A 22,390-nucleotide genomic window follows, 5' to 3' on the forward strand; every position below is an offset into this window, starting at 1 on the left:
CCTGAGTCCCCACACCTCCCTCCATGGATCCCACCTTTATTTTCTAGGAGCTCTCCAGTGACTTGGCTCTGATTCATACTTTGCTTGTGAAACCTTGGAGAGGTGGTAGAAACACGGAATCACCTTAAAGCTCATCTTGTTCCACCTCCTGCCATGGGCAGGGACACCTTCCACTACCCCAGGGTGCTCCAAGCCCTGTCCAGCCTGGCCTTGGACACTTCCAAGGATGGGGGAGCCATTAGCTCGTCTGGTCCTTGGCTATCCAAGCAGTCAATCCCACAGAGGCCCCAAAGCAACAGCCTGGACCAGGCTGGCAGCAATGGCAGAACAAGGAAGCTCCTCTTCCAGATAAATCTCTCCCAGTCTAAGAGGCTGACTGCCAGACAAGAACACGACAAAAATTTATGACTGAAAAAGGCAAATCCGTTAAACACTAAAGACATAGTTTTCCAGCAGACCTAACCAAACCTAAACATGGAGTGCTGGAAAAAAGGCAAACCCACCTGCCCAGTTGTACTGCTCTTCTCATTCCAGCACCAGCATTCCTCTAAACACATGCTGGAGATAAAGGACAGGAAATTGAACCTCCAGAAAAGAAGGAAAATGAAGATGGAAAGAGGGAGAGGACTGACTCTCCGGTCTACAACAGGACAGGGAATACGTGGGGGTCGGAGAGCTGAAGGATAAAACCCAGTAGTTTCTGGTCATAAGCTCTGGAGGTAGATCCAGGGACTAACACGAGGCCGTTAACCAGTAAGGTCTCACTTGGGTATTTCAAAGAGGTTTTTTCACCTAGCTATAGCTTTGCCTCCCTCCATTGCTTATCATCAGGATAGATGAAAGCTCTTCATCTATTAGCTATTTAGATCAGATGAAGACCTTCAAAAAACTGATACTTTGAGGTTGTATCTTGGGATCCAGGGGATCAAGAAATTCCAGGTCCTACCACAAAAGTGTACTCTGGAGTCTTCAAAGGTAAAATCCAATTTCCATGTGGGCTTTGCAGAATTCAGATAATCTGGCTTAAAACTGCAACGGTTCTACTTAAATTCATTACTGCCTTACAACAGTGAGGGATCCAGACCTGGGCTGTGAGGAACGATGGTTTTGCTTTTACAGGCAAGCGTGACCTCCAACAATTTAATTTCTGAGCGTAACTTCAGGCAAAGCAGCTCACTCTGGTACACAGGAGGGGAACAAGATGTGTGTCTCCAGGAGAGCCAGACCTTTCCTGAAGTTCCCTGAGCTGGGCACTCGGGGCTGCACCAGTGAAGGAAGGGGCAGCTCTGCACCTGATGAGTGGAGATGGATACTGCAGTCCCCAGAGGAACTCACACCTGAGCCATGTGTGTACCGCACAGGAGGAATAAGCCTTTTCACAAACAAATCACCTCAAACCCAGCTGACTGCTGTGGGAATGTGTATTTCCAGGAGCATGATCTTTGTAGAGTCCAAAGCTGCACTTTCAAGTGAAGCAGGCATTAATTAACTAATTTATAGCATTAGGATAGATGGCGTCAGACATACTTTGTATTTGATAAGTTCAAAAGTGTAGCTTTCATCTGACATTGTTCCACTTCCATATCATCTTTACTAACCCTGCAGCAGAGCTCCAACATCCCACTGCCATGGAAGAGGTGGATAAAGTGGCACCAAGGACACCCAGCCTCACCCACGCTGGGGAGACACAATATGAGCTGTTCCACGCTGCCAGGCCAGGCTGAGCAAACCCCAGCTCTCAACCAAGTGTCAAATCTTTTCAGAGAGATGCTCAGAATTATATTCACCAGCAATTTGACTTTTTAATCATTTCAATTACTGTGACTAAAACCCTTCAATCGGAACAAAACCAGGGAAAAATAACCCCTCTCCTTCTGAAGCAGCCTGCCTAGCTTAACAGACCATACCAAATTGTGAAGGTTTTTGCTTTTGTGGTCTTCACATATTTCATTTAATGCAGATAATTAACCTCAGTTTCTAATTTCAAATCCTCCACATAAGGAAGCAAAGTGACTGAATACATTCACTGACAGATGGAAAATTAAAATATTACTACAGCTTCTGCATGGCTCAAAAGACGGGGCCTCTCAAAAGATCTTTCTTCTTTTATTTGACTGATTAACTATAATTTGCTTAATGGATTTAAGGATGAGCCTAATAATCCAATGATATATCCAGGAACCGATTTAGGATATCAGCACCTCTGTTCCGTTTTTTTTTTTAAACATGGCAATTTTCTGCATTACACATAGTCGCTTCTGAAACCAGATTTTTCCACCAGTTGTAATCAAATCAAGTCTGTGATTTATTTTAAATGGGTGGTGACTGTGTGACTGACCTTGCACGAGGTAGCCATAACTTCTTGGAGCACCTTCTGAAACCCCAAGTCTAGGGATAACCCAAGACCATGACATGTTCCAGCAGCCCCTGACCCAGCCCAGCAGGCAGCCAGGACTTCTTGGGAAGGTCGGAAGTCAACAGTTCAAACCTAAAATGGGGCCAGCATGTGTTCCCCCAGCGTCTCCACACCACTCTCAGCCCCTTTTCCACCAAGAAAGTCTGCCCTAACAGGATTTCACAGTCTGTCTCAATAGTTAATAAATCCAGAATCTAACAGACTATTAAAGGAAAACATCCAAGAGGCAATCATTTTTAAAACGTCCAATGGCAACTAATTATTCAAGGGATTAGTCCATTATAGTAGCAACAAAGAAACTCTTAAAACATAAAGCCAAGTTGAACAGCAGATCAAAACCAAGGTGTTTCCACCCTGTGGCCACCTCCTGGGTGACTTCTCAGCCTCCTGGCATTGGTTCAGCTCCCACTCAGCCTTTTAGCACCCCATTCTTTCTGAAACCAGGCAGAACTCAAACCAGTCTCCTCAAAATATAGTATTTCATGATCTGTGCCATCATTGTAAGCACACAACAAAACAGGACCATCACCAGGACTGGACCAGTCAGGCCACAGCTCCTGTCTAACTCGGTTATGAGGCCCTCCAAGGACAGAGATTCCCACCCCTTGTGCTCTGTTCCCAGGCTGCTTCATGCTCCCAAAATTTTTTTTTTACCATGTCCAATCTCAATCTCCCCAGGACCAAAAAGGGGGACATAACTCCACTCATGGATTTTTAAGAGAAAATATTCTGTAAACCAAATAAAACTCAATCACAACAAAACAAGGCTTTGTTTGCTAGAGGAGGGGAGAAAACACTGTTCATTTATCAAATTAGAGTGCTAAAAGCTTAACTACCTGTCTTTAAAAAGTAGCCAAAGCACTGATCCATAACGAAACACAAACATACCAATTCTTCATCTTGATTTGTGTGGAGGCAAAGCTATGGGCACAAAAGGTATTCTTCTTCAAATAAACCTATTTTAAAACTTGGCAACCACTAGCATAAATACTTTACACTGTTAATGTAATGTAAGCATTTCCACACAGAAGTTTCATCAGCTTAACAACATATTTTAAAAAGCTGGCGTTAACTTCTGGGCAAAAACACCATTAGTCTCTGTCCTGTATATCTTAAAGTGCTCCAGCCACTAAATTACCACTTAGAGCTCTTAGCACCAGGCCCCCTGACTGTTGGATTCACTGATTTCTCTCAAGAACAATGCAGAACCCAAACTATTCTTCTGCAACTTATCTTCTTTAAAACTGGAAACAGCCACTGCTCTACAAGGATCCCAAACAGGGTTGTACTGATTACAAATGATACTGTGGGCCCAGCAATTTTAATTCAAGGTAAGTATTCCCAGCTTTAAATACGGGTCTAACATTCAGTAGCTGATTTCTTCCTGCAAACGAGCTCCCATGAAGCTCCAACAGCCTAATTCCTAATACAATTAAGATGCATGTGCTGCCTCACCAGCTAAAAGAAGCATCAGGAAGAGGGTATTGCATCTTTAAGTTTTCTAAATATGACTGCTTCTGCACCAGCGTTTGTGATTTTGAATCCTCGGTTTTCCAACCAGTCAGTACAATTAACACCAACGCCTTCAACACCACACAGTCTTGAGTCAGAGGTGTGCAATTTAATATTTAATTATGAATGAAGCAGCCAACCTCAAAATTAGGGCTGCCAGCTAAACTTCTGCCAGCTCCTTCCTGATGCAGCCCGAGCTTCTGACCGCCGGACCGTTTATGCTCCCTAAGCCATGCAGAGATCCTGTGCTTTCCCTGAACCAGCCTCTACACGTCAGTTTGTCCTTGCATTGTCCCAGACCAGAGGCTGTTACGTCCCTCTAAAGCTTCTTCAGCTTTTCTCCGCTCGCCTCCTCTGCACGCCGCACCATCAAGTGCTGGCTGTGTGTTTTGGGGAGAGCTGGTCTCCCACGTGTCCAGAGAGGCTGCCAGTGCGTGGGCACAGGCACAGGCACAAGGACTCTCCTGGTGATTCCTACCAGCCTGGAGAACCACATCACCCACCCTTTTCATCTGAACCACCAACACTTGTGAAACGCGGTGAGCTTAGTCAGCCCAGCACTGTGGAAATTAAAGCTTGGAGCCAGCTTCTTACAAAAAAAAAAACAAAACAACCCCCTGTGTATATTAAAGCCCATGCTGAGAAATTTCTCCATCTGTGCCCAGCAGCTTCACCACCAACACTCCTCAAAACCCACCAACTGGAGACTTCACCCACGTGTCCTCTAATCACCATCATCCAGACTTCCTCTTTAATACTATACACTTCATGGAATGGGTCAAAACCCAAAACAATTGGCAGAACTAATGTAAATCCCTCAGTCTGCCTGGTTTCCAGGAGAGATGAAGGCAGAGCTGCTGGCAGGTAACACCATATGCTCGTCTCACCTCCCACCACAGCAGAAAGCAAAGGCAAGGCCTTTGCTGCGCTGCTCTCCGATGCTTTGGGAGTGGGACAGGAGCCCCTTCCCACACAGAGCTGAAGAGAGAAACCCACCCCAGCAAAAGACACAACCAAACCACCAAACACCAAATATCCAACTTTTTCAGAGGCTGCGTTTCCCTGAAGCGCTTGAAAAGCAGGCTGCAGGCGGTTCTCAGGCACAGGTTTAATTTCTGCTCTCCAGCTCCGAGGAACGCCGTCCCGGCGTGTCGGAAGAAGGTTAATGAACGATTTAGCCGCCCTCACAACCACGTTAGTGTCACTTTCGGAAGCTGCGAGTTAATGCCCGAGATCTTCGGGGGTTACCCTCTTTGAAGTTCACTGATCCATAACCAATGTCCAATTAATTTGCAGGAGCCTAACGATAATGACTATTGGCCTTTTCCAACGCATACAAAAACACAGTGGGTAACAGCGATGCTTTTGGCTTCAGGGTATTCTCGAATCTGCCTGCACATTTGCACACCTTCAAAAATATCCAGCGCTAATAATGGGTTGTCTTCTGCCGTTTGAGGAATTTTTTACATTTGTTTCCCGAGAGCAGAGCTACTGCATCAAGATTTATGAACTTTCTGCTGAAAAAAAAACTGGAGCTGATTCAAGATGCTCATTTGCTAACAGGGAAATACTTCTATTGCATTTGCTTAGATTCCTCTTTATTTAGGGTTTCCATGGAAGCCAAGGAATAGAAGTTCAATCTTGGGAAGATTAAACAGGCTCTGAGATATAATGCAAAACAGCTTATTTCAACATTCCCCAAAGAAGAGAAATGAGAAATTCCTCCACACATATGCCAAAAAAAAAAAAAAAAAAAAAGGTTTGTGGAAATTTTCAAAATAAATTGGGACCCAGCTTTTCAAATGCTGCATGCAGCCATTGCTTCCTGCTGCAAGCAGCTTCCCCAGCTTCCAGCTTCCTCAGGTGAGAGAGGAAATGAACAAGAAGTCCGCAGCTTAAAGATGCTACAGCTTAGAACTACCAGCTTGTTCAAGACAGTTATTGCTATACAGCATCCAGGAAGAAGGTTAATTCAACCACAAAGAGGAATAATCACCTCATAAATTAGTGTCTCAGCAGTTTTTAGAATAAAAAAAATGCAGAGATTACGCAGTTCAGCAGCATCTTCTGTGGCAATGCTCCGGACACCACAGAAGCTGACAGACCAACATTCAAAAAATAAAATAAATCCCTTATCTTCAGCTACTCCAGGCTGAGAAGTGACTCCTGCTCAGGTGAGAATGGCAAACATTTCCTTACCTCCCTACCCCACAGGTCAGCAGTGTCAGTAGCCACAATGACAGGCTGTTGGACACTACAAATTAATAGCCACACATTTTCTCTGATCTCCATCCTCCAGGTAAAGATTTATTTCAATTTCAACGTTATTCCAATCTCCTATGAAAATGCCCAGGACTGATGAACTCTTCTTCAAAATGCTTCTATTTCACAGCACATTTCTTAAACCATTTTACAACCTGGCACAGATATATTCAGATAATGGGTGAAGTGCACCTTTTTCTTGAAGCTGGAGCTAAACAACTCAGTGTCACACACAGGATTTACTACCTCGTCTGGTAAGGAAACTAAACACAGCTGATCCTCAAGTAAGCTATTTTCAATCTTAACACCACTACTGGTTAAATAAAGAGATACTTAAATCATAGACTTTTCTAATCCCTCATTTATGGTAAGCACCCAACTCCTCAGTGAAATGCACTTTAAAACACATTCAAGGTTTTTACTAATTCCATGGGAAAGTCCCAAGACACTGGGATATTTTTTTTCTGACTCCTGATTAAAACAGCAGGAGCCCACATGAATTCCCTTTTTTTCCCCCCTCTCCAAGAGTTTCACATGCAACATCCCCTCCTCAAAATCTGTAAGAAAACAAGAATCAAACCGAGAACATTTTGCCAGCTGAAAGGCGCCGGGACCTTGCATGGGGTGGGATGCACTTCCAGCTGCCAGCCTAAAGGGACGGCCGAGGGAGATTAAACACAGAAATGCTTTTCATAAGGCAGGAGGCTTTGAAGAGGACAGTTCAGCTACTTCATTTCGTAATCTTCACAAAGCGTCAGATTTTAGCCTAAGCAGGTCTTAAAACAAGGAGATTTTATTTTAAAAAGCGGGGGGGGGGGAAGGAGGAATGTGTTCTGGCCGGGTTCTGTTGATTCAGCAAGGGTTAGACACACACATGCTTATTGATCCCAGAGAGCTCCCTGCTAAGTTAATTGTCTGGAATTTTAACTGAGCTCTCAGCAAGTTTCAAAATCCATGTTGGCTGGAAGTGGGTGGGGGACCCAGAAAAAGCAGGCTGCAGAACTGTGCAAATTCTACAGTTAAAAACCCCCCAGCCATTACTTCCATGAAGGGAAGAGGTTCAGCAGGGCACGGTTTTAACTGGATTTGGCGATTCTGACTCTGACACCGCTAGAATTCAGCGCTGGTTATCTCATATGCAAAGCAGTACCATTATCAGGGAACATCATCAATGCTGCTTCACTCCTACCCACATCATCAAGGTGAGGGTATCTATCTCCTCTGAGCTCCCAATAGTGGCTCATGACAATTTCTACACAGGAAGTGTCACCAGCAGCTGTACCGGCCTATGTTACAGTACCCAAACACCGACCTTCTGCTGGTGCAGGCTACGGCAAACCTGGCACTGCAGCTTGCCCAGCCACCTGCACGTGCATGACGGCTGCCCAAGGCTTTGCACTGCCCACCAAGCCCTACCTGCCTCCAGAACACCTCCAGCAGCAGTTTCTCCAGGTGAAGAACATGCTGCAGGGATGATTTGGCACTATCAGACCGGAACAGCTAAAGACACCTTTAAAACAACCTGCGATTAGTTTGAAACAAAGCCTTGCACTCCACCAAACCACTCGGCAATGCCATCCTGTACCAATGTGGATGCTCCCCAGCACCTGTGGTTTTCCAAGGTTTCCCATATCCCCCATGCCCGTGGCAGCTCCCCGATGCACTCCTCACCTACCTGAACTCCCTGCCCTCGCTGTAGCGCCGGGCCGAGGCCGCGCGTTGCGTGGCCGTCTCCAGAAGCAGCTTCTGCGTGAGCCTGCTGGAAGGTGCCGAGTCCCTGCTGGCCTCCGGCTCGGCCTCTTGGTCACACTTCCACTCCTCATCCTCGTTCAGAGTTGGCAGATAACCAGGTAGCCCTTTACCTGTCCCAGACCCCGAGCTCGGATCGCTATAAATTTTCGGACTTTCCCCACCTGTCCTTGTGTATTCCAAATAAATATCCGACTTAAGGAACAAAGGGTAGGTATTGTCTTCTATCATGCACTGAATCTCCGTTTGGGCCTGGTCAAACATGTCAGGGTCAATCTGCAGTTTCATGACACAGTCTTTGATGAAGCTTTTTGTGGCCGGTTTGATCTGCCGGGACACAATGCCATTGTTGTCGAGGATGTATTTTTTGTAAATGGCTTTTGCCAGCTTGAGTCTTTTTTCCTCATTAGACACACATGGCTCCAGCTTCCTGAAGCCACTGCAGGCAAACCAAAAGTCCAGCAGATCCGCACAGTCCTCCTGTTTCAGGAAAGTCCTGAAGAGGTTGATGCCATCTTGATCATCCAGCAAGGAGTGCAGTGACTCGGCCCACTTCAGGTAGGGTGGAGTTGGCGAAGCACTCCCCTCGGGCTCGTACCCCAAATCCAGATCGGAGCGTCTCGGTGTTGCCGTGGACGTCTCATTTCTGACCACGTCACTTTTACCAGAGTAGAAACCGTGGCTAACCGGCCTTGGGTCTGTGGACACGAGCTCCCCCTCCTCACCAGGAACCGGTGGCCTTGGAGCATCTTCAGTGAAGCTTCCTCCCAGGTCCAAAGGGAAGCCTTTCCCCTGGATATTCATTTTTCTGGTCCTTGCTTGCGTGGGAACAGTGGAGGATCAGCGCCAATCTCGAATCACTAATATTTGTAGCTCCAAGGTGAACGAGTTTGTTCGGCTGAAACAGATGAGGAAAAAATAAGCGAGTATCACTGGAAATAAACGCGCTAAGACAACAAACTAATGGTTATACTCTGCACCTTTACTGTACTAACACCTCTTTTTCAGCAGAATCAACAGCTTGGTAACTTCTGAGAGCACAGAATAGAGCTCAAACCAGGCAGAGGCTAAAAACGGCAGTTACAGAATATCCCAAAACTTTACATCCAGAATTTGGCATCACTGACACTATGCTAAAACACCGGCCAATTTCCCAACACCAGTGGGACCCTGGTGTGTGGCAGCCCACATCCAAGAGATCCATACTCAGGTACCACAGGACGCATGCCGTCTTCTGCACTGCCTACCTGGACAGGACATAGATCAGACCATACTAAGGCAACACATTTTAATCTGGCTATGGATCTAGGAAATTCTTATCCTCAAACAGGAATTTAAGGCTTGTGAAAATTATTTTTAAAGAACATCCAGTTAGTCCTGAAAGTGGAGCTGCACCTTAATCAAACACAGGTGGCTTTCCTACGCTCAAGTGACATACCAGCGCCACATTCCTCACAAATCTCTGCATTTCAGAAATACACCGCGTCGCCTCGTCTAGCTCTAGGGGAATCCAGATGCACCGCTGACCCTAATATTTTGGGCATCTGGACTGCATTCTTGCTTCAGATGGGCATGTTAGTACAGGAGCTCAGTTCTAGCACTGCTTTTTGTAGGCAAGCCGTTGAGAAAAGGTTCATTTACGCTAGCGAAATTGCATGCTACGAGCCTGGGAAGATTTCAGGTCATCAAAGTAAGATGAGAAAACCACCTTGACAAGGAAACCTGATCAAGTACGTTTTTTTTTAAAGAGGAGCAATGAGTCAGTATGAAGGATGGAAGGTATGGGGAAGGCAAGGAAGGGAGAAAAGGGCAATCCCTAGGTTGCTACTTCTGCTGCTCAAATCAACCTCATCATTTAAAGCGAGTAGCAAAAGCCTTGTGTTACAGAACAGCCCCAGCCTCTAAGCCTGAAGTACTGCAGAGCACCAGCAGCCTCACAAATTACTCCTTGCACTAGATTAACTCAACTGCACGTAAAAACACACCAGGAAACACACACTTATCTCGACCTCCCTCTCAAATCAAACCCCACATCAACGAACATCTCTGGGATGCTTTACGATTTCCCCCCCCATTTCCTGATCCTGGCTAAGCCAAGAACCGCCGCCGATGCCGTGCCTGTCCTTACAGCCCACCTGTCCATCGTGAAACAAGCCAGCGAGCGGCCAGCGAGGACGGCTGGGCCCCGTGAGGAGCGCGGCAGGAGCCAGCGCCGCGCTCACACCCGGCCCGAGCCCCCGGCACGCAGCCCCTGCCGCGGCACGGCGGGACGGGGCCGGGCTTTGGCACCACGGGGCGGTTCTGGGTGGTTTTTACCCCGCTTCTGGAAACGAGAGCGGGACTCGCCCCCTCCCCCGTTTGCGGTGCAGGTCCCCGGTGACCCCCGGCCGGGTGAAGGGGACCCCCGGGGCAGCGGCACCGCAGCCCCACAGCCACGCCGGGCATTGTTGCGGCGGAGCGGCGCTGGCTCCTCGCCCCGGCCGGGGCAGCCCCGGGGTGCCTCCCGGAGGACACGCGAGGCGCTCGGCCGAGCCGCCCGCCCGGCTCCGGAGGGGACCCCCGGCCGGCCCGCGGGACGCGCGGGGCCGGGCGGGCTCCGGGGCGGCCCCGCCGCTGACAGAGCGCCGCTCGGGGCCCCCGCCGGCCCCCCGGGCAACTTCGCGGGACCCGGCCCGCGCCGCCCCCCCGCCGCCGCCCCCGGCCCCGCTCGCCCTCCCGGCCCGCCCGGCCTCCCCCCCGCGCCCGGGGCGGCCTAGCCCGGCTCGGCGGCCCCGGCGCGGCCCCGCGCTCCCCGCCCGCGGCGGCCTCGGCGCGGCCTCAGCGCAGGGACCTGGGCCGGGGCCGCCTCACTCACCCGCGCGGAGCGGAGGCGGCGGCCCGGGGCGGCGCGGGGCCCGGCCCATGCGGCTCAGCGGCGGCGGCGGCCCGGAGGGGCGGCGGCGGCACAAAGCGGGCGGCCCGGGACGCCCATGGCCGCGGCCGCAGGCGGGTGCGGCGGCGGCGGGGAGCGAGAGCAGCAGCAGCAGCGAGCCGAGCCCCGCTCCGCTCCGCTCCGCCTGCGCCGCTGCCTCCCAGCCCGGCACGGCGGCTCAGCCGCGCCCCCCGCGCCCCCGCCCGGTACTGCGGGCCCGGCGGCCGGAGCGGGGCGGAGCGGGCCCGGCCCGGCCCGGGGAGGCGGTGCGGCGGCACTCGGGGCTCGGGGCGGCTGCGGGCTCCGCACCCGCTGCGGGACGGGCCCGGGGGAGCACGGAGGTCCCTGCTCGGGGAGGCCCCGAGCCCCGGGAGCCGCAGCACGTTGCCGAGTGTACGGGCTGGGCTCCCCGGACAGCTCCGGCACGTGGCCAGGGCTTCAGGCTGGGCTTCCCGCAGAGCCCCGGCTGGGTGCGCACCTCAGGGGCTGAGTGGCTCCAGGGCTTCGGCTCTGGATGAGGGAAGCCCCCGAGCATCCTGGGCAGATACAGCCTCAGAGAAACTTCGGGGACCTCTAGGGTCTCGTCGAAGGGCTCTGCCCAGGAAAGGCATCAACCCTCAAACACCACCAGCCTCCACGGCTCTGTCCGTGTTGAACACCCTGACACACCTGAGTTTTGTGCAGTTTGGACCACGCACCATGTGCCTAGGGATGTAGGGGCACCGGTCCACCGGCCGCTCTTGTCTCAAGCAACAACTGGAGCTGGTTTGTAACCTGCGATGTGTGTCCGGCTTCTCCGAGCTGAGCAACTGCCGCGGGGAGAAATCAGGGACTGTCCAAGAGGTGGCACTGCATGGACTGGAATGGGTCACAGCACGTGGAGAATCCCCAAATCGGGGATGTTCGGTTATGGGGAGCCGGGTGCACCAGCTCTGAGGCTGCAGTGCTGGGGGGCACTGATGGGAGAAGAAGTGGATTGCCAGATGCAGAGATCAAACGAGAGTAGTGTGACAGGGAATTGCAGAAGTGTACATCTTTCCTGGAAAGCAGTGACACACTCCGAGCCAGGCAGACCCTAGATACCATCCCAAGAGCTGAACATGCAAACAAAGCACTAGACAATCCTCTGAAAATCAGCAATAACTCAGAATGGTTTCCAGTAGGGACTGTGTCTGCTTTCTTATGCGACTACTCTACCTCATTTGCCGGCCTCAATGCATTTAGGGAACAATTTTCAAAATGCGAATTCTTTTTCCAGCTTTGTGACACTCCCCATCCCATCCCAGCACAGAGTATGCCAGGATGATGTGGCTCCTTGCACTCCCTCATGTGAACGATCCTCGGAGCTGATTTACGTGTAGCGGTGCAATACTGATCTCAGGCGTAATAATAGAAAAGCTGATGTGGAATTCAGCCGGTAAAGAATTAAAGGATGGGAATATAATTAATGCAATCAGCCTAGTTTCTAGAAAATAGCTTTTGTCAAACTCTGATGTCATCCTTTGAAGAGATTACAAGTTTGGCTGATAAAGGTTGCGGCATAGAAATAATAGACCTGGGCTCTGTTCAGGCATGTGACTTAATCCATATACTATTCTGATTAAAAATTAGCACAATACAACATCAAGAGGGACACCTAAAAGGGGCTGGGAGCTGGCAAACCGACAGCCATCAATGGGGAATCCCTGCAGAATGGGAGCGCGCTCAGTGGGTGTCCGGGCTTGGATGGGAAGCCCAGTGCTATTCAGTGTTTCCATCAATGGTCTAGAAATAGATTAAAAAGCCCTGCTGAGGAAAACGCCAGGGAGAGGGAAATGAGAGGGGCAGGAGATGTGGACGAGGTCAAGACAGCCGTAGAAAACTTCACAAGCCCAGTCCCTGGCAAATAAAACGTGCTTGAATGTGAGCAGCTGTGAAAGGGTCTGTCCACTGAACACAGGGCCCTTCTGCTGGAAACCCGGGATCTGGCAAGGACAGATCGGGAGGAGTTTAGGAGGCAGGAGGGATAAGGTGGGAGCAGCAGGGTCCCCATGGGGGATGTCCAACTGGGATGGAGCTGGGGGCTACAGCAGAAGGGTTCCAGCATCTGTGTTTTGGAAGGGATGCTGAGAAATCGGGGGAAGGTGCAGGAGAGTTAAAGTGAGCCCTGCTTTGCAGGGAGGTAGCTGAGGCCTGCAGCCTCCCCAGCAAGTTTAAAGGAGCCCCAGAGACGCCTCCATTATAGCACTTCAGCCACTGCATGGGTGAGAGACGATCAGGTGTTAAAGAGCTTTTCATCTCCCAGAGAAAGGCCCAGCGAGATTCATGGCTTGAACTGAGTTCGTTTGAAAAGCCACAGCAAGATTTCTCCGTGGCAAGGCAGAGCCCGAGGTGGTGGGTGATGAGTTTGGGTGCAGCAGGAGGCAGGCGGTTGAGGTGCTGGGGCTTGACACGCCCTCCCTCATGCTGCCGTCCTTCCCTGACCTTCCTTACTGCTCCTCGGGCTGGGCTGGACCTGCGGAGGTGGGAGGAGTGCTGGAGGCTCATCCTGCTCCCGCCAGCTCCTGGCACATTCCCGCAGCCCAAGGGACACAGCCCAGGGTGAGGAGCAGCCCCCAGGCACACAGAGAGGCAGGGGGCCTCCAGCCCCGCTGGCATGTCCCTTCCAGCAGCGCAGGATCACTCAGTGCGTGCTCCCAGGGAGAGCGGGGCCAGCGCTGCCCTGCGCCAGCAAAGGCAGCGGGGCAGCGGCCCCTTCCTAGGCCAGAAGCAGCAAATCCCCACAGGTCGATGCCAAGCCCTCAGGGTGCCTCGTTATTTTCTGGTCCTCTAGCAGGGATATTTGGGGCTGAGGGAGCCGTGGGCTCCATCTGGAGCCCCTTCCCTGCCTTTTGCCCCTCAGGTGCCTCGTGAGGAGGATACTTATCCCTGCACTCTACCAGGGCCAAAATCACTTCCAGATTTATCTGATGACATCAAACAGGTGATAAACCACGCTGAGCATTCCTGGCTATGTGCTGGAGGAATTAGACTGCAAGGTCTTTGAGGCCAATGAACCACACCTGGTTATTTTCCCTTCTTTATCAGCTGATCATGATTCTCTGCCTTTTACCCCAAATATCACTCTTACACCAAAACTGCTACCACCTGGAGATGGCAGTGGTGTTTTGGGACATCCTTGGTGTCACCCTGCCACTGAGGCTGGCCCCATGTGAACCTGGGGTGCTGGACACCTCCCAGCTCCCAATGCACACATCCCTTTCTGCCTGGGAGAAACAAACAGCCAGCACCAGAGAAATGGAACTGCTCTCAGCCTTTGGCCTGAAGAGTCTGTGCTGCATGCAGGCAGCGCTGGTGCAGTGCAATTCCAGATCCTCCTTGCAAAGGGATGTGCTCTGTAGCACCCTCTCCTCCTGCCAAGGCAGCTTGGGACCCGCCAGCTCTCCAACTTCCCATCTGCAGAGCCCGAAACCGCTTGGATCAGCTTCAGCACTGACTAGAGTCCTCCCAAATGAATTCTCCTCCTTGTGGCGACTCAGTGACCCCCCAGAGCACGGTGTGCCTGGCCCGGTGCTGAGGGGGGATGGCTGGTGGGCTGGCAGCTCGCAGCGCTCCCTCCAGCCGCAGGGATGTGCGCGGGTGTGAGCCGCCGTGCCTCCGGCGCCGGCGGATTCGGGATGGAGCGCACTAGATGGTGCTGTTCAACCTTTGCCTGCCATTTAAAAGGCTCCTGCAAGGTCATAAGCGACGCCGCAGTTCGGTGTTGTTTTGTTTTTGTTTTTTTTTTTTTTCCCCCAAAAACCTTTTTGGAACTAGGGGATAAATAGAAATACTCTTGGAATATGAGGTCCTACACTGATCACTGACAGAGGTAAAGGGCAGCTCGCTCACAGGGAGCCTCCCACCCTCAGCGCTGAGGCAGGACCTGGGGTTTGACTACATGACCAGTGATGGCCGAAGAAAATAATGATTTAATGATTTAAAGAAAAAAAAAATTATGCCAAGAAAATAATGTCCTGGGGCGCAACAGGAGGCTGACAGTTCTCTCTTGGAGAGCTGGCAAGATGATGCTTACAGAACAGAAGGAAGAAAATGTATTAACGTTCAAGATAAAAGTTTTGGTGTTGTGGCACCAGGAACCCAGAGCATCCCAAAGAGCCTGGCTGAGATGAGGCACCAGCAGCCCAGTGGCACTGTCACTGTGGGGACAAGCAAGCAGAGCCACAGGATACGGCTGGCAGGAGAACAAAGCACAGAAGTGGCCATGGATAGGGCTGGGGGCTGGATGGGAGCACCTGCTTCAGTGGGAGGGGTGGATGGAGCAGATCTCAGTGTGGGCAGTGTGCATGCCCATAGACAGCTGTGCCAGGGCTGGGGACAAGGGTGGAAGGGAGTGGTGCTGATTTCAACCACCACTGCATCCCTTCTTGCAAGGTCTAAAGCTATCTGCCCACCCTGGCCAAAGCATCCATGGAGCTGCACGTGCAGGTCCCACAGGCAGCCTGGTGTGCCTCCTTTGGACTCCCCAGCTCAAGGAGGCAAACACATTGCTTCTGATGCTGGGTAAAGGATGAAGCACTCCTTGCACACCAAGTTTATGCCTTTTCACTCAGATCCTGCTCTTTCATGAAGCCCATGGTGGAGCCTGTTCCAGGCAGTGGGAAGTTTGCAGGGCTTGGCTGCTCTGGGCACTCAGATCCTTCCCCTCCAGAAAAATCACCCCAGTATCCCTGTTCACTGATGTTCCCACATGGGTGCTTGCTTGCAAATCGTTTATGCTGGGGTACAGGCCTGGGGCGCATGGTGCTTGCCCATGGTGGTGCAGATGCCCGAATGGCAGATGGAAGCCCCCGAGCCCCTGCAGTGTCCCAGCACCCTGGCCTGTTCTCCCAAGGCTTTGCTCTGCCTTCATCTCCAGGTGTTTCTCTTTGTGCTTGCCCTGGCAACAGCCTCTTTCCCCCAGCTCTGCTTTGCCCTTCCTGCTGGATTACAGAGCCCTCGAACTTGATGTTTCCCCCAAAAAAGATCACGGACACGCTCATGCCATGCCTTGGGAGGCTGCTCTGGATGCGCTGCTCACCCAGCACGCTCCTCACAGAGGAACTTGACGTGGACTTTTGTCTTCCCACACTTCTGTGACCCTCCTACCACCAGCCCTCAGACCACCCCAGCTCCTTTCTGACTGTCAGCCACCTCTTGTCTCATGTTTTGGGCTCAGGACTGGAGTTTTGGTCAACGCTTTCCCCATACTCCTCCATTCCAACCAGCCCAGGGAGAGTCACAGCAGCTCATGGCCCCTCTCCTCTGCTAGTTTTGCACCTTTCATAATCCCAGTAACAGCCAGTGACCATATCAGCTACTGTTCCTCTGCCCTGGCTGGGCAAAGCCCAGTTTGTTCACATGGGCTTCTCTTCTCACTGCTGTCCCACCCCAGATAAGCCCTGGGCTCCCGTCCCAGCGCAGGGCTGTGGCATAGAAGCAGATGAACGATAGGGTGCCAGGCCCTTGGTGTGTCCCCCAGCCCTCCCCACCTGGCCTCTGTGTTGCTTTTGGGGAAAGGTTCCCACATCTGGCAGAGCAGAGAGACCCTCACAGACCCCTGCTAGATCTGAGACCCTGCCACATCCAAGACCCTGACAGACCCCTGCCACATCCCAGACCCTACAGCTCCCCTGGTTTTGATCAACCTTCTCTGCCAAAAGCAATGGTGCAGGAGCTCAGCCAGCACCACCAATGCCCAGTGCTCTTCATCCCCAGCCAGTGAAGGTGAGCACCCCCTGGGGACACCCCACACACCTTCCTGCACCCACCTTTGGGGTCCAGCACTCCAACACTGTGCCCTGCACTCCTGCCTCTCCATGCTCCAGACCACCGGGCTCGCTGCTCCTCTCGGGGTGCCAGGGGCAGGGCGCCGTCCGTGCAAATCCTTGCAGAGCCGCTCTGTAGAGAGAAGAGATGTCAGCTCGTCCCTGCTGGGACCACCCTACCCAGGAGATGTTCTCAGGGGAGCTGGGCCAGGCAGGGACACCCCGTGCTCCTCCCTCACAGGAGTGGAAGCTGTTCCCATGGTCCTGAAGGACACACTTCACACCTTGCCTCTCTGTGAGAGGGAGATGTCTGGAGCAGGCTGTGCTCTGTCTTGAGCACGGGGTCTCTGGGGTGGTTATCCCTGCTGGAATGGCCCCAGCTTCCTGAGCTGAGGCAGGAGGGAGCAGCAGTGTCAGGGGACAACCCTGTCCCTGATCCCCAATCCCCACTGCAGAGCCAGGGCCCACCCACCTGCCCAGGCCACTGCTTGCCCTCTGCTCTGGTGTCCCCACGCCGGGATGGGATGAGAAGAACGTGAGGTGCAGCCGCATGGAGGCAGCTGGTTCCCGCAGCAGGGTTATCCCAGAGCAACCTGTGATAATTCAACCTGCCTGATTCTGCCCGGAGAGATGGGTTTCCTGCACCCAGCCATCAGTGACTGTGACCCGGGCTGCTGGAAGGTGAGGGAAGGCTGGCCAGTGCAGAAATATCGGCTGCTCTGCTCTCACGGACCCGTTTTGTAACGCTGGGCAAGATCTTCTGGCTTGGCTGTGATCACCAGCTCAGCTGGCAAGAGCCCCCTCAGTGCTCGGTGGTGCCTCCATGTGTGTCCTACAGCCCCAAGATTTCCAGTGTGACCCTTTGCATGTGATCTCCATCAGCAGGGCAGCTTGGAGAGCTGGTCCCCACCTTCCTGCCTCACTCCTCCTGGACAGTCAGCTCTTCCCAGGGAGATGGCAAAATTTTTGTGACAGGTAAGTCCTGGTGACCATGTTTTGGCTAATTTTCCACCTCTGGTGACCGGGCAGTGGCCAGTCGGACACACGCTGCTGTTTCTCTGTTCTCTCCGGGGATGGCTCGCCTTGTCGGTGTCTCTGCTTTGACGAGGCTCTCCCCGGAGATGAGGCAGACGCTCGGGAGCTCTCTATCGCGCAATTTTTGGTTTGTTGTGAGTCCACCTAGTGGCCCACGGCTTTATGGTCGGCTTTGCTGTGTGCAGGGAGGCTTGTGAGGACATCTCAGAAGCGCTCACGCATCCAGGGCAAGCTCTAGCAATAATTTTCCCTCTGCACTGTGCCTGGCAGGGACAGTTTAGGTCCCAGCTCACCGTCGTCCTTCCCCAGGAGAGCTCTGAGCCCATGAAGCGACAACAGCAGCTGAGGTTGCGGCTGGTTTGCTGAGGTCCAAACGCCAGCCAGCCCTGGGCAAAGGGCTGTGATCACATCGGGCACTGCTGAGGAGAGCCCCACAGCATTTCCACCCCTTAATTCTCCTGCAGGATGATTTTCTCAGCCCCGAGCTCCTCAGCCAGGGAATTAGACGCTCCAAACGCTCCTCTGAGTGATCCCATGCCCTGGGGAAGTGTTGGCTCTGGGTGCCCAGGTAGCCCAGCAGCCAGAATCTAATTGCCAGGGGTAGCTAATTGCCAGCAGTGGGCTCCTGGTGGCTGCCCGTGTCAGGGAGGAGGTCACAGTCTGCCAGCCAGAGCCCTCGCCGTGGCACCACACACTGTGTGTGCTGCAGGACCAGGTGTATTCCAGCCCAGAGGGACTGGCCAACCCCAGCTGGGGGACCCCTAGTCCTGGCAGGACACTTCTGGGAGTCTCTGCCCTTTCAGCTCTCTGGTAGGATAGCCACAGACCCTCTGGGATCTCTCTCTACCCACACAGAGACTCCAGCCTCCATCACCCCTTTCCCAACCTCCTGCTTCCCAGCGGCCCCTCGGAAATTCCCAGCTGCAGGTGGGGTTGCCCTCCTTGGCCACCTTCCCTCTGAGGGGAACCTTCCTTGGAGCAACCTTCCTGTGCCCCTCCCCAGCGAGGGCCACCCCTCCTGGCTGTGCTGGGAGGTGGGACCCCCGCACTGGTGTGTCACCAGCGCCCAGGGAAGGTGGCCAGGGCTCAGCACAGGCAGGTCCTGGAGCCCCTCCACCCCCAGTGACCTGCCCGAGGGTCACTGGAAGTTTCTCTGGAGGGTTCCTCCTCCATGGTGGGAATGAGGGGACAGTGCCAGGAAAGGCTCAGCCCTGATGGACACCAGCTGAGGTCCTGACCAGCCAAAATGCTGTACACAGCCCAGCAGTGCCTGGGGCTGACCTGTTCCTGGTGCAGGGAACAGTCCTGGCTGATGTGCTGGGGGTGCCGTTTATCCACACTCTTAGGGGGGAGTCTCCAAACTCTTCTGCTGCTTTAACTGCCCTAGCACAGGTCCAGCTCAGGAGATCATCTTGGCATTGACTCATCTCAAGGCTTTCCAGCATGAGGTGAGCAGACGTAGAAAGTGTTGGTCTTATCCTGACAGAAAACTGGAAAAATTGCTGACAAAATCATTTACTGTGGGAGGAAGCTCAGAGAAGTGGGGTGTCTCTGTATTTGGAGAGATCCAAGACCTGCTCCACAGCCAAGGCAAACTGGCACTGGATGCCAGCCATGGGATTCCCTGTGCCCTTCTGCCAGCGCTTCTGGGCCTGTCACCCATGCTCACCACTTGGCAACTCTCTGCCTGGCTGCCTGTCCTAAAATCTCCCCTTCTTGTGCCAGGCAGGTGAACCACAGCAGGGCCAAGTCCTCTCCAGGACAGAATGCCTGAGAGCAGGGGGAGTCGTGGAATTGTGATCATGAGCATCCCATGGCATCCCACTTCCCTGGGGAAGTGATGACAAGAACTGCTCCTTGGAGACTTGAGCATTAGGCCAAGGCAGCTTTGAGTGCCCCATCTCCTCCAGAAGCCAAGCCTGGGGCTGTCTTCCATAGAAGCTCTTTGTCCCTGTCCCCATCAGGACACGGGGCTCCTGCCACTCCCCTGCTCTGCAGGGCTGGAGACACCATCTGGTGTCCAACCCTGTCGTGTCCAAGCATCTCACACCCCTCGTGCTCATGCTGCGTCCCTCAGCCTGTGCAGCTCCTCTCCCCCACAGTGGGAGCTGACTGCAGCCAGACCCCTGCAGCCTTGGCTGTCTCACCTCAGGGCTCTCCTGGTGTTCTTCCAGAGAATAGATTCCCACTTTGATTGTCCTCTTACCAGTGCATCTCCTGTCAGGAGTCTTCCATGGACACACGCTGGCTGGCACAGTGACCAGCCTCCAGAGAGCCCATGGCTGGCAAATGTGAGCAAATCCAACCCCGTGTTGTACTTCATCCTGATTCTTTATAGTTACAGAGGTTCAAAACGGGAGAAAACACATCTGGGAGCAGATGTACAACTCCAAATCTCGTCCAGACCTTGGACTTCGACTCTTCCTGTTGGCAGCATCTTCCCCAGTGTGCCAAGGCCATGTCATGGAGAAGATGTGTCACAGAGGAGCTTGACATGGACTTTGGCTCTTCTTCCCACACTTGTGTGACTCTCCCAGGGCTGTGAGGTGAGTGCCCGTGGTCTTGGGTGACCACCTTGTGGGCAACGTCCCACGAGACACCAGTCAATGCCAGAAGTCATCCCAACCCACCTGAGCTTTGGCCTGTGGTGGGACATGGAGCAGAGGTGTCTGTCCAGGAGGTCCATGTCTCCCCCTTCCCAACAGAGGGGTATTTTCAGGTCTCCAAAGCTGAACATCTTTAGCTCAGCCTATTTATCTTAGTCTTGCATTCAACAGCTGCGCAGAGACCCCTGCCATGAAAATTCTGCCTGATGGAAATGAATGATTGAGCCTGAATTCTCATCCTCTGTCTCCCAGGTGGTTTGTGCTCCTCATGTGTCAGTGTGGCCTGGCAGCTTCTGTGCTGGGCACACCTCTGGATGGACCATGTGGAGCAGCTGGGAGTTTTGGGAATGCCTTGGTGATGATCAGAGCAACTGTCTGTGTTGGGCAGCGAGGCTCAGAGAGGCCCCACTGTGCTTCAGCCTTCCAAAGAGCCTCTGCTTCAGGGTGGCATCCACATCCCTGACTCCTTGGACACCTTGGTGGATCTCAGGATGGACTGTCCAGGGCTGGTGACTCACAGCTTTCTGTTTAATCACTGTGCATCCATTCCCTGCAGAAGCTTCTGGCATTGCCATTTTAACCCCATTGGAGGAGGACTGTAGTTCTGGAGGATTCCCAGTGAGTGCAGCAAGAGCAGAACAGCTTGACCCAGGACTCGCATTAACAACCAAATCCTTGTGGAGCTGTTTCCTCCCTGGGTCACTTGTGCCTTGCAAGCACTATCCCAAAGGATGAGTGCCTGTGCGCACCTCAGAGAGCACTGGGGAGTGCCATGAGACCCCACCCTCAGGAGAGGCACTCCTCTGCTGTCCCTTGTCACGAGGACAAAGCCCTGGGCAAGCCCTCCAGCTCTTTGAATTGAGTCCTTTTGGTTTCTCCCTCGCTGTTTCCTTCCCATGTACTGAAGACCCCCATGGCTACACATGAGCCACTGGCCTCGGATGGTTCTGAGCTACCCGCAGCAGGAATAAGAACATTTTGGACTCAATGGCATCCTGGGAGTGCCGTGGGCTCCTGGGTGAGGTCACACCTGCTGGAGACCCCAGTTCTCTGCTGTGCAGGGTTCCCTGCAGGCTCAGCCCCATCCTCATCCCATGGCCACCAACGCCCATCCAGCCATGCAGCTCACAGCTGCTGTCAGTCGCTGTGGACCCAGCCTGGCCATCCACGCCCTCCTGCCCTGCTGTGCACCAGGTGTGGACCCTCACCCAGAACCGCCCCAGGGGAGCCAATTGCTCAGGACCGGCCATACCCAGTGCTGGAGGGGGTGGGTGGCCGCTGTGCCCTGCTCACCTCCAGCATCCACAGCGGCCACCTCAAGCCCTCTCAGCTCATTCCCACCGGCTCCCACCTCCTCCTGCCCAAACACCCCCGTCAGCCGGGCTGTGGCCACGTGGTCCCCACTCACGTCCCACCTGCCCTTCGCTGCCGCTGGTTTTATTTCCTTTCCACGTTCCTCGGCTCTGGTCTCTGCTGCGCCGTGTTGGGAAGACAAGGTGGCTCCAGGTGTGATCTCCACTTCTCCTCTCCAGCGGCGCCGGCTCTTCACAGCATGGACACTTCTGTTCCCACATCAGTTGTATCCCTTGTCCTTAGAGGAGGGTGATTCCCCCATCCCAGGACAAAAGCACCATCCCAGAGTAAATCCCAGGGCATGGCTAATTTAAGGGGAGCCACCCCAGCTGCCAACTCCCCATGGGGACCACCACCCCAAAACCAGGCCCGGAACCAACCTGACCTTGCAGCCCTGTGTGCCACCACTGCCCTGGGGAGGCAGTGAGGGGTGAGGATCCCGCTCAGGTCCTGGCAGGATCCCGGCGAGGTTTCAGGGCCGGCCGGAGCTGGGAACATCCCTGCCCTCTTTGTGCTCCCCTGGTAAGCAGCACGGTGCAAATATCAGCCGCGTTCTTTGAAATGAAAATAAAACTGATAAAAGTCGGGCAAATCCTCCTGCCGGCCCCCACCGCCGGCCCGAGCAGTGTCTCTTTCTGCCGCCGAGCCGGCTCCCGCAGTTATCAATACATTATGTATGCCGGTGTCCGTCGGCCAGAGCCTTTTGTTGATGCTGAATATGTCCTGGCCAACAAAAGTGGACTGGATTAGCCACAGTGGA

General features: G+C 53.3%; 1 protein-coding gene across 2 annotated transcripts in view; it reads right to left on the bottom strand.

Annotated features, from left to right (window-relative positions):
* Positions 1–11,019, bottom strand: part of AXIN1 (axin 1) — a 71,228-nt gene extending 60,209 nt beyond the window's left edge. Inside the window, exons 1-2 of one of the 2 annotated variants that reach the window (XM_040078802.2) lie at positions 10,794–11,019; positions 7,866–8,837 (exon numbers count right to left, since the gene is read on the bottom strand). In XM_040078802.2, the coding sequence (XP_039934736.1) occupies positions 7,866–8,743 (878 nt within the window). In that variant the 5' untranslated portion in view covers positions 8,744–8,837; positions 10,794–11,019. The remainder of the gene's footprint in view (positions 1–7,865; positions 8,838–10,793) is intronic. The other variant, XM_040078801.2, reaches the window with a different exon arrangement.
* Positions 11,020–22,390: the final 11,371 nt, after the last annotated feature.

Source organism: Hirundo rustica, chromosome 15 (genome assembly GCF_015227805.2).
Source record: "Hirundo rustica isolate bHirRus1 chromosome 15, bHirRus1.pri.v3, whole genome shotgun sequence".
Taxonomy (NCBI): Eukaryota; Metazoa; Chordata; class Aves; order Passeriformes; family Hirundinidae; genus Hirundo; species Hirundo rustica.